The sequence below is a fragment of the Antennarius striatus genome, chromosome 11, assembly GCF_040054535.1.
Source record: "Antennarius striatus isolate MH-2024 chromosome 11, ASM4005453v1, whole genome shotgun sequence".
NCBI classification, from domain to species: Eukaryota; Metazoa; Chordata; class Actinopteri; order Lophiiformes; family Antennariidae; genus Antennarius; species Antennarius striatus.
The window spans coordinates 14,115,901-14,128,222 of record NC_090786.1 but is presented as its reverse complement, the minus strand read 5'-3'; the positions used below and the strand labels follow the sequence as shown (position 1 = coordinate 14,128,222).

At 37.9% G+C, this 12,322-nt stretch overlaps 1 protein-coding gene across 8 annotated transcripts in view; it reads left to right on the top strand.

The window, feature by feature from the left end:
• The window catches only part of khdrbs2 (KH domain containing, RNA binding, signal transduction associated 2), a 93,506-nt gene extending 81,519 nt beyond the window's left edge, over nucleotides 1-11,987 (top strand). For 4 of the 8 annotated variants that reach the window (XM_068326763.1, XM_068326762.1, XM_068326764.1 and 1 more), the window contains 4 exons: nucleotides 982-1,034; nucleotides 4,512-4,582; nucleotides 5,615-5,679; nucleotides 10,451-11,987. In XM_068326763.1, coding sequence (XP_068182864.1) covers nucleotides 982-1,034; nucleotides 4,512-4,582; nucleotides 5,615-5,679; nucleotides 10,451-10,488 — 227 coding nt within the window. In that variant the 3' untranslated portion in view covers nucleotides 10,489-11,987. Of the gene's footprint in view, nucleotides 1-981; nucleotides 1,035-3,143; nucleotides 5,680-10,450 lie in introns of those variants that run through there. The other 4 variants (XR_011037274.1, XR_011037273.1, XR_011037271.1 and 1 more) reach the window with 4 other exon arrangements.
• Nucleotides 11,988-12,322: the final 335 nt, after the last annotated feature.

Here is a 12,322-nt window from a genome sequence, read left to right as displayed (position 1 = left end):
CGACCGTCCCTCGAATATTTGATCACTTTCTTATTTATAAACTAATACATTTCTTCTCTTAATCCATTTTCTGAAGTTTTATATCATTAAACAGACACTGATTGACTCTGAGAATGATATGGAGTTAAAAGAGGTAAGAAGCCCTCATATATTATCATAATAATGCCTCAGAAAGGCTCAGAGTTGGAGCCTGGCTGCTGAACAGCATAATGATCCATGTAGGATATAGATATTCAGCCTGTGGTAGTGTGTTATTGATGAGTGAAATAATGGCAGTGGATTTTACCTGCCACTAATCAATGTCTCTGCTAATCTCTCTCTGCATTTTTGTATAGGACTTTGTCCATGCGCTGCAATTTTACTTGCTATAAACATTAAAGTAGCAATTTTAACTCTCTTTTGTGATCAGTACACCCGAAGACTGGCTCATTAAGTGTGTAGATCACGGGACTGAAGACTAAACACTAAACAGGTAAACAAGAAAATAATAATAATAATAATGCTAATTTAATCATGAATGCTAACTTCCACTTAAAAAAAGTAAACCTGCCCTTCTTAACACCAAATAAAAGTTGAATAAAAATCCTCTAAGAAGACAATAAAGAATTCAGCTAAAATGAAAATAAAATAAATAATACGTTTTAATAAAAGACACTAACATAATGTCCAAAAAGACTTAACATCACCACAGTGATATTAATAAATTTAATTTTTATTACTGGTTTACTTTTTTTCACAGTGATGGAATGATGGACTGTTCTGTATAATTTTTTCTTTGTGTGCCCATTACCGTGTGTGTGTGTGTGTGTGTGTGTGTGTGTGTGTGTGTGTGTGTGTGTGTGTGTGTGTGTGTGTGCTTTATGGTGCATGCAGTTTGTCTATATTAATTATTCTGTTATTGTGCAGTCTATACTGTATATATTATTATTTATCAGATATAAAATTTACATTTTTATTGTATGATTCTGTTTCTCCCTGTAGATAAAGAAAAACACTGTTATATGATTTGGTTAAAACCCAAACGGAGGAAACAGGTGAGTGGTATTCAGATATATTTATGGATATAGATATTTGCATTCAAATTTATCTTAATTCTGTTTTTTAACTGTTTGTCTCAAGTCAGCTTTATGCTGAATCCATCCATTCATGATTTTTTTTCCCTCATGGCTCTATACGCTGTTCACACTGTTAAAGAACTGACATATAATTTCCGTCTCACTGAGACATTATTTAAACTAATTTACATCAACTACCAGTCTTGCAGTATGCATTCTTTTAAACTGACGCTTTGTTAAAAATGCACCAAAGCATACTTGTGCAATTAAAATAAGGAAACAAAAGAGACAAAGGAACAAGATCTGAGTGGAACTGCTGGGACAATTAATCTTTTCACTCGTAGAGGAGTACAGTGACTTTATGAGGCTAGTTTGAAGATAAGTGGAACCAAAGGTTGATTAATTATACATGCAGTAGGTAGAAAAAAAACATTCTTTTGGTTAATAAAATAATATTTACTGTACCTGTAGTAACTATAATTACATGCTTGATTTTATAAGCAAATTAATTTTCTTTTTTCTTTCTGCTGTCTCTGTACAAAATATTTGTAATTATATTCCTGACTCTATCCTGTGTTTTATAGTTTATAACAATTTATAACCCCTGTGGACATTCACCTACTGACCTATCCATAATTCATGCACCTTTTTGTTTCACTTTTCCACTTTTTCACTTGCATTTCTTTCAAAATGTGTTCAGAGGCATAGCACTTTAATTGTCTCCTTGTACTTGTAACACATAGTAAGATTTATAAACAAAGCTGATTTAGAAGTGCAAAATCTAACAGCATCAGTCACTATTTACATTAGTGCAGTAGATGTTCCACTGCAAAGCTGCAGGATCATTTGTTTTTATACATGGCTAAAGGTTATATTAAATGTTATTAAAAGACTGTTTATTGAAATATAGTATGTTAGTTTTGTCATAACGATAGTGGGCCTTGACTGTAAAGTATCTCAAAAGAATAATTTGGACAGATTTGATATTAATCACATGGTGAGTAATTTGTTTTTAAACAAATAAAATTTTAATCTGATCTACTTTGATCAGAATGACATGGTATGAATGTCAAGTTATAAATACGAAAATAGACCTTAGAAATTAAATGAAACAGCATCACAGCACATTTCACGGCACTATACTCAGGTACAAGACAAGAATTATTAAATCAACAAAATTTGGTAAAATTTTGTCAATTTAATATTTAAAATGGGTAAAAAATAAATTTGTTAGGTCAACACTTAGTGTAGTATCTTTATGTGTGTACACACACATAGACAGTACATTATACTGTATCGTAGAATTATTGGCGAGCCTCCTTATATATCTTCTACTTCTCCTTTCGGCTTTTCCCTTCAGGGGTCGCCACAGTGAATCAGTTGCCTCCATCTAACCCTGTCTTCTGCATCCTCTTCTCTCAAGCCAACTACCTTCATGTCCTCTTTCACTACATCCATAACCCTCCTCTTTGGTCTTCCTCTAGGCCTCCTGCTTGGCAGTTCAAAACTCAGCATCCTTCTACCAATATATTCACTATCTCTACTCTGGACATGTCCAAACCATCTCAGTCTGACCTCTCTGACTTTATCTCCAAAACCTCTAACATGTGCTGTCCCTCTGATGTACTCATTCCTGATCCTATCCATCCTGGTCACTCCCAAAGAGAACCTCAGCATCTTCATCTCTGCTACCTCCAGCTCTGTCTCCTGTCTTTTCTTCAGTGACACTGTCTCTAGACCAAACAACATCGCTGGTCTCACCACAGTTTTGTACACCTTTCCTTTCATTGTAGCTGAAACTCTTCTATCACACATCACACCTGACACTTTCCTCCACCCGTTCCATCCTGCACACGCTTCTTCACCTCTTTTCCACACTCTCCATTGCTCTGGACTGTTGACCTTAAGTACTTAAAATCCTCCACCTTCTTGATCTCTTCTCCCTGTAACCTCACTCTTCCACTTGGGTCCCTCTCATTCACACACATGTACTCTGTCTTACTGCGGCTAACCTTCATTCCTTTTCTTTCCAGGACAAATCTCCACCTCTCTAGCTTCTCCTCCAACTGTTCCTTGCTCTCATTACAGATCACAATGTCATCTGCAAACATCATAGTCCATGGAGATTCCTGTTTAACCTCGTCTGTCAGCCTGTCCATCACCATAGCGAACAAGAATGGGCTCAGAGCTGATCCGTGATGCAGTCCCACCTCCACCTTGAACTCCTCTGTCACACCTACAGCACACCTCACCACTGTCTTACAGTCCTCATACATGTCCTGCACCGCTCTAACATACTTCTCTTTCACTCCAGACTTCCTCATACAATACCACAGTTCCTCTCTGGGCACCCTGTCATAAACTTTCTCCAGATCTACAAAAACATTATGCAGCTCCGTTTGGCCTTCTCTGTACTTCTCTATCAACATCCTCAAAGCAAATACTGCATCTTTTTTGGCAAGAAACCATACTGCTGTTCACAAATGCTCACTGCTGACCTTAGTCTAGCTTCAACTACTCTTTCCCATAACGTCATTGTATGGCTCATTGGTTTTATTCCTCTGTAGTTGCCACAACTCTGCACGTCTCCCTTGTTCTCAAAAATAGGCACCAGCTCATTTCTCCTCCATTCCTCAGGTATCTTCTTGCTATCTATGATCCTGTTGAACAACCCAGTCAGAGTCTCTACTGCCACCTCTCCTACACACTTCCAAACATCTACAGGTGTATCATCAGGACCGACTGCCTTTCCAGTCTTCATCCTCTTCAATGCCCTCCTCACTTACACTTCATCCTGACTAATCTTTGCTACTTCCTGGTCCACAACAGCCACCTATTATAGTCTTTGTTCACTCTCATTTTCCTTATTCATCAACTCTTGAAGGTACTCTTTCCATCTTTCCATCACACTACAGGCACCAGTCAATAGACTTCCATCTCTATCCTTAATCACCCTAACCTGCTGCTCGTCCTTCCCATTTCTGTCTCTCCCTCCTTATGATGACACAAGTCATCATAAGCCCCTTGTTTGGCCTTTGCTACCTCTACCTTCACCTTACACTGCATCTCCCTGTACTCCTGTCTACTCTCCTCAGTCCTGTCAGTGTCCCACTTCTTCTTAGCTAACCTCTTTCTCTGTATACACTCCTGTACCTCCTCATTCCACCACCAAGTCTCCTTATCTACTTTCCTTCCAGATGACACACCAAGTACTCTCCTATCTGTCTCCCTGATCCCATTAGCTGTAGTTTCCAGTCATCTGGAAGAACCTCCTGACCAGCCAGAGCCTGTCTTAACTTCCTAAAAGTCATGCAACACTCTTCTCATATCCGCTTTATATAATCTCTCCCCTAACTCTACTGGAACATGAACTGTCAATCCTTCACCTTTTTGCAAATTAGAATTTTCTCCTTGTGCCTGTGTACTGTGCACTCCTTGTGCATCTCTGCAGAACAGCAGGCACAGAAATCTACTGCCAGAGGACTGAAGACCAGCCATCAGTCATCTTTGGAGCCATCATCACTCAGGAAAGTGTAGCTTCATACGTATTTCTAGTCAATCTCCACAAAGCTAATTACGGAGCTGTCTGTTTTTGGGAGAAAAGAAAATAGGGAAAAATGTAAAATTACTCTGCTGTGAACTTTTCTTAATTAAGAAGAGGTCTTCACTTTGTGCTTCATTGCGTTATCACATTGTTATCACAAAACAGGTTTTTAATTCTCATCAAGCAACAGCAACGTGCTATTTATGAAACATACAAAAATGACCGTAAAGCAGCTCAGGTACCAAGCTGAATGGAGAGGTGCAAGGAAAGTTGTTGGTGATGAATTTTTTTGCAGTGATAGTAAAATATTCAGTATAACCTGATGCTTTCACAGTTGTAATTTAGTTGTTCTAAATAGCTAAAGATGGAAAACACCTTTCTTCATCTCTTTATTCTGTGTGAAGTTAGTTATGTGATGATCTCTGTTAAAACTAATGTCTTGTTTTATTCCTACCTATGAGTTGGAAGTGTTCATGCTAGTTAGAGACTGCATGCTACTGGTGTTCATGCTGTCTTTGCCAGAAGTGCTCTCAGATCCATTTTCATAACATGCCGGCCGCCAGCTCAAAATCAGCCAAGAACTGAAATCCCAAAGCCTGTTACGGATGTTGTGTTGATGCAATTCATAGGTTGAATGCTGCCAATAAAACTCGCACATTCAGATTACAAAATAAAGTATTTTTGTAGCGTCGAACAATGAGTGGAGTCCTAATGGCTAAAAGACTTTGCAGCTGTCTTCATATCTCTTTGCTATTAGTGAGCACATGCATCTGTAGTGATTCTTGTCCATTTGGCAGTGATGGGCTGCTGCCTCGAGTGCAATAAAAAAATAATAATACAGGCAGCTGTTTTTTTTGTTGGTTTGCCAAGATTATCACATTGGCAACATAGTTTATGCAACCACAACACTCTTCACAAAACAGACATTAGTCCATTTGGTGAAACTGCTTATGCATCTGTTCCTGTGAAGAAAAATAAAGGTAAATTCTGTATATGTTATATTTATTCCACACAGAGATACGTTTGGACCTGGAGGAGAAACATGTTGGAACACAAGACATGATGACAAATGGTTCACAGGTGAAGAGGATGTCATGTGTGTCTGCTTCGAATGTCACAATTACAATGATTCTGATGCGATCCATCTCTCTTTATGTATTTTCAGGTGATTTGTTCTGTATTAAAAATAATTTCTAATCATTTGTTTAAATTCCGGGCGGCACGGTGGCGCAGTGGTTAGCGCTGCTGCTTCACAACACGGCGGACCCGGGTTCGAGTCCCGCTCTGTGCAGAGTTCGCATGCTCTCCCCGTGTCTGCGTGGGTTCTCTCCGGGTTCTCCGGCTTCCTCCCGCCTCCAAAAGCATGGGCTTCAGGTTGATTGGCCGGTCACAAATTGACCGTAGGAGTGAGTGTGTTTGTGAATGATTGTTTGTTTCTATGTGGCTCCGCGGTACAGTGCCTATCCTGGCGTCTCATGCCCTGAGACTGCCAGGATAGGCACTGGCTACCCCGCGACCTGCGTTAGCGGATTAAGTGGGTTGGAAGATGAATGAATGAATGTTTAAATTCCACTATACTATAAAAAAAATTCCAGAGATCTTTGCATGCATCATTTTATTTTTCAATTCAAGAATGCCCAAGTTAATTTTTTGAATCTTTTTGACAAAAAAACACAATATCCTTTTATAACTATCTGAAAGTGTTAATAGGAGCGCTGGCCGGTCACTTCTCACATCCCGGTGGGAAGGATAATATTTCTATTTGCTCAACATTTGTTTCCAGCAGAGCTCACATTCACCTTCACATTAATGCCGGTGACAAAACAAGTGCTATTGCTTATTGGGTAATATGGACCCTACATGTAACAAAACAAAAAAATTGGTCAACATTCTGGTAAAATTTTTTGTGTCAAGCTGGACGAGAAGATTGATACCCCTCTCGTACTCGAAGAGTTACAACAGTCATTTAGTTAGTTTTTTCATTATTATTATTATTATTATTATTATTATTATTATTATTATTAAGTTTGTTTTTTTCGGACATGTTAATATAACAGACTTCACACCTTCATCACATTTACAACATCAACAACATCCGAAAAAAAGGGCGATGGGTAGAAGCCAATAGGCTTGTGAAATTCCCGTCCCCCAGAATCAACAAACATCTCTCTCATTACAATATGTAATCAACAAACTCAGACATTAAAAGTTTTCAACTAGTTCAAATATTGAATTTTGACAGATGTTCATACCCTTATCCACTTCCAGATATTAGCCTTTTACCCTAGAGCATAACCATGTTTACATTCTTCCTAGGAATACAAGGTTTGTTACATCATAAATAGTCAGAACAAGAAGTTGTCCTTGCCAGTGTTCTCCACAAGAATATAAAAATCATATTCACCTCTTTCAGCAGACAGTGTTTATGCAAGAAGTAACCAGTTTGTTGCAGATACTTTAACAGTCTCATATGGTATTATACTGTCAAAAAAAGTCTCAAATTTAATGTTATCCCATGTTATCACAAATCCATGTTTTTGTTTTGTTTTGTTTTTTGTGTTTTGTTCATTAGTCCATTTTTCTGACATTGATGATATTGATTTTTTTTTTAACTGTTCCATGTAATACTTGACGCATCCAAAATTGTAGAGCTCCCAATATTGAAGTGACTCTGTTGTACTGATCTTTGGTGTAGTAACAATTCTTGTCCGTCTTTATTGCTCATATTTCACCAACTCCTCTGCTCTCCTGATCACCATTGTTTTCATCTGCTCCGGAGAAAGCCCCTTTGTTTTGATGAAGATCCTGCAGTTGTTCCTACAGGTGTTGTTGATCAGCCCATTCTTTTTCAGTTGTCGAGCTTTTTTTAGCGATATCAGCATTCTTTTTAGTAAAATTCTCATTAATGTAGACATTTTTTCCTTTCAGTTTGAAGCCTTGTTTCAGAAGAGCAATTTTGTGTTTACGATTGTCGAATGTTATCAGCACTGCAGGTGGTCTCCTCCCTCCAGATGGTAATGGGTAACATGTCTCAATCTGGTCCGGATCTATAGTTATCTCCAGATCCCTCAGTTGAGAATTCACTTGTTGCTCCAGAGATTTGATGTAAGCGCTGGCCACAGCATTTCTGTAATTCCTCAGCTTAATTTTGATTCCAAAGATGATCACATCATTTATACAAATGCTTTGTTCCAAATCATCCATTCTTTGTTGCCCCTGTTCTAAGACAATTCTTTGGTCTTTTTCCTCTATGTCTTTCTGCATTTTTCTTCATTTCGTCCTTCATTTTTTCCATGGCGTCTAGCACCGATTTTACTTTTCTTTCAACTTTTTATCAAAGTCACTCCCTAACTTATCAAAGTTGCTCTTTAACTCACTCTTTAATTCTGTCATAAAATAGACCATCTGGTTTTGAGTATACTCCGATTTTCCACCTCCTTTCATCATTTTTCTTCAGTTAGTTAGTTAGTTAGTTACCACTGCACTTGAAAACTTTGCTGTGCTCATTTGTATTAATGGGACACAGTGACATGCTGTAACTTCTGTTTATTTATGCTGTTTATTTACAGCATAAATAAACAGCAGTCATGTGCAGGAGTGACTGCATGCTGTGTGAATGTTTTTTACTCTGACTGAGCAGGTGGTGCCTTCCTTCCTTCATGGCAACCTCTCTGTGTGAATGAATGGGTGAATACTGCCTTGTATAAAGTGGTTTGAGTGGTCAGTGGAACATTAATACACAATAGCCTCCATACAATTAACTCAGTAACAGACTGCAAATTTAAATATAGGTAACAATGTAAATACACTGCAATTTACTGAGAAAACTGTAACCAGCATGGTAAATTTACAACAATACAGTAATACAGTACAATTGTTTATGTATGTATGTATTCTCGTACTGTCATTCTAAAACAGTCAAAATTACTTACATTGTAAGTAATTTACAGGTGAAGCTGGCTCAAGTTAAAAAGTAAAAAAAATACAGAGTAAACAAGCCAGTCAGAGACTGCAACACCCCGTGACACCCCTGAATTCAACATTTTACCCTGACCTACACATTTGTTTGGCCTCTGGCTTCCTGAAAATTTTGCTTTTATTGCAATTATATCTCATCAGGTTTCAGAGATGTGTACCTAAAAAGGTATACAGTGTGCCATCATTCCTCGCAGTTAATGCGTTCAAGGAACCACATGCAATTAACGAATTCCGCAATAGAGCGACAAACTATTTGTTATTATTTATGGAAATTGAAACATTTCTGAACCCTCCCCATAATGACATTAAACCTCCTTCTATCTTTATTACCTTTTCCCAAACTCTTATCGATTGTTTAAAGCACTTTTGTGTCTCTTGGAAGTCCGAGACTCACAGAACGTAGCACACTTCCGAATGCTGTCAACCAATAGAATGTGCCAATAGAAGCTGAAATTGACCTTGACCTAGTTTTGTTAAGGTCAAGGTCATCATCTCATTTTCATCCCTTTTGCCGCCTGAATAGTGGGCTTTTTCTTTCATCTTTCTATCTGCAACGGTTGTGTGGATATTTTGTGGATGGACAAACACACAAACACTGACAATTACAATACATCAACTCTTCACGGAATGTAACAAAAAGGGGATGATATGGTGGCCCTAAGGTAAAATTACCAAATAGGTAAACACAGCAACCAATTTTTGTTTGGCAAAGGAAAACAGCAAAGCTGGAGGCCACATTCTTCTCCTATTACAAAGCTGTCCCGTACGTCGGTAAAATCAATGACAATCTGTGACAATCTGTATGTTTAATGAGTTACTTGAATTTTGTTATTCGATATTGTGTTTTACACTTTAGGGCCACCATAGGAAACAGCCTTCCTGTAGCTTCATATTTACTATAAAGACATCAGAGGAGTCTTAATGGTCCCATTAAACTCTCAGCAAGAAGGTTATATAATAAAAGAACAGAAAGTAGAATTTGTCCTTTTCTAATTAGTCTAGTAATTCCTGTTGTCTTGTTGTTGTCACACACTCATGTGGTTGAAAATAGACTTTACATGTCTCAAGCTGATATGAACAAGTTCTGCAGTCATGTAATGATACCATCTGCTTCAGGGTTCAGACTAGCTGAGAGACGAGACACCCTCAGCTTCGCAACACGCTGTGCTCGCTAATTCAGTCAGCGGCTGTGTGAACAAAGAAATGAGACACACTCTTTTGTGCCAAGTCTGTTTTTTTTTTCCATATTATCTCGAATGATTGCACCTATTTGATCTTAACAAGGCAATAAAAGCTCATTTGAAAAGGTTGAGATGAGAGTGAGGAGTTCCATCTGCATCTCAAGGACGAGATGATTGTGTTTGGCTAGAAGCCGCATCTCAATACAGAACGTCACCCTGAATGTCAGATGTGTGTTTACAGATTATAACTTCAGGATTCATAAAGAGACAGCCAGTAGACCGAGGGGAATAACCACACTGCATTTGATGCACAACCAGCCAAAATGTCAAATTTAAGGCTCCAAGGCACACTGCATAAACTGCTGCACATTAAGGTCACAGTGTCATTGTCATAGACTCTCAGAATCAATTTGATGAGATAACTACAGTACATGCATGGCACATATAGTAAAAGAGGAATGCTCATATCTGGCTTCTCCAAATACCAGTACAGTGAAGAGACAGTTAATACATTGGAAATGAATATTCACGATTTTCTTTATTCTAAAAACTGATTCTTATTGTTTTGGCGTTAAGCATGTAAGAAGATGCAAATTGGAGAAGAAATGTGTAAGAAAGCAGGTTTCTTTTAAATTTGATTAATTAAAATCTTTTACTCAGTTTGCTTAGTTCTCTTCTTTTTTGTGTTGCAGGTTATATGAAGAAGGCAAGGCACATTCCGAGTGGATAAATAAAGCTGTTTTTTTTTTACTCAAAAAAGTGTTTTTCATTTCAGCCAAAATCTGCATGAGGTGATGCCAGGATTGCAGCTAAATAAAAACTGTAATTTTGTATCTGAATATAAATATTTTTTTAGGACTGTATCTGTTCTGTTCTATTTTCTAATAAAAAAAAAATTCTGTTAACCTAAACTAAAAGCGCTTAACTTTGACTGAGTAAGAAAAAGTACAGTGACAATAACTATTTTTGTCATGGTGTCATCTGGCGGCTGCTGTCATTACCGACATGAGTGCACCATGTGTCTTCCCAGCTCACTAATAAATGGTTCAGTTTGTGCTGCCAACATGAACATGTTACTTCATTAAGCAAGCCGAGGCTACCGCTGGCGTTCTAACCAACTGTCACAGCTACTTTACAACCTCTCCTAACCTCTCCGTACATTCAGCAGCCAGTCACACCTAGTGTCACTTTTTGAGTGTAAGTCATAACAAATGGTACTCTCTGCTGCTCAGCATCCCACTCCTGAGATTCATGTTCATGAATGCTTTCTTTTTGAAAACGTTGTTTCAGATTTGATTTCCAGAACAACAAAACGATAGCCTTTTGTACCAGGAACAACTCAGCCATTCCGAACAGCTTGCAGGGTTAATGAGTCAAATTTGAAACAGAAAATTACCCATTGCTTATAATTTTGGTTGGAGTGGTATTTCAAGCTATTGAACTGCAGCGTTTCCCTTCCTCCAACTAACTAAATATTGAAAACACAGAGACACCAAAGTGGGTCAGGATCTAGGCGAGCATGTAGAAATATTCAAAGATGCAAAAGAGTGCATGGTAATAAATCTAACACGCAGCATTTCCCCCAGCCAGTGACGGATACCTGAGCAAACTCGGCTCTGTTTAGACAGCTGCCTGATGATCCAGAATAGAAAATGAGGGTTTATAATCACCCAAGTCTTAAAGGGGCTCACTCCCAGTGCAGAACTTATGATGAAATGGTGCAGACTCTGACTGCTTGACATGTTTGGATGATTTTTGAGTCGTTTCCCTTGTGACAGCAAGCTGGGATGTAAACTATGTGACAGGAGATGAGGATGTATATCAGGAGCTGCTCTTTTGAAGGAGTTGGGTGCTACTGTAGACAGCCTACTATATCTGATCTCAGTTCTTTTTATCAACTCCACTCCCTCAGTTTCACCCCATCTTATTAACACTATTTCTTGACTGCTAATGAATTTTGAAATTTGACGGTTTGCTGTGCGATGAACTAAGCAGCGAGAGGATTTGCTAACTACGTTTCAGCTTTGATAAAAGGGGCGAGCTTTCTTTTATGCATTTGGTTGACATGATTACACTATCAATGAAATACAAGTCACCCCAAAAAGTTAAAACTCACATCTATTATTGTCATTTTTAGCAATTTTGCCTGAAGGGTTGAACTTTCTGTCTCTGTCAATTAAAACGAAACAGAATAATGCAGTTAAAGAAACAATGAAGGCTTTCCATGCTTAATACAGATATTGTACATCATTAATACATCTCTGTATAGCCAGTTATGAATAAACATATTACCTGTGCATTAAATCAAGTGTCAGAATGGTTCAACATCATTTGCAGTGTGCATGACTCATAACTGCCTCTCTATTTAAAGTAGTTTAGTTTAGAGCAACACAAACGTATACGTAAAATTGCAGCAGATGTGTTTTAAACATCCAGAATGATAATGAATAAAATGTAATATTTTTTTTATGATAGAACACAATCGCTCTCAAATATCATAACATTATGACATAAAAATCTGACATTTGCTCTCTTTAATTTTACATTTTTCTAACAAAAGTATG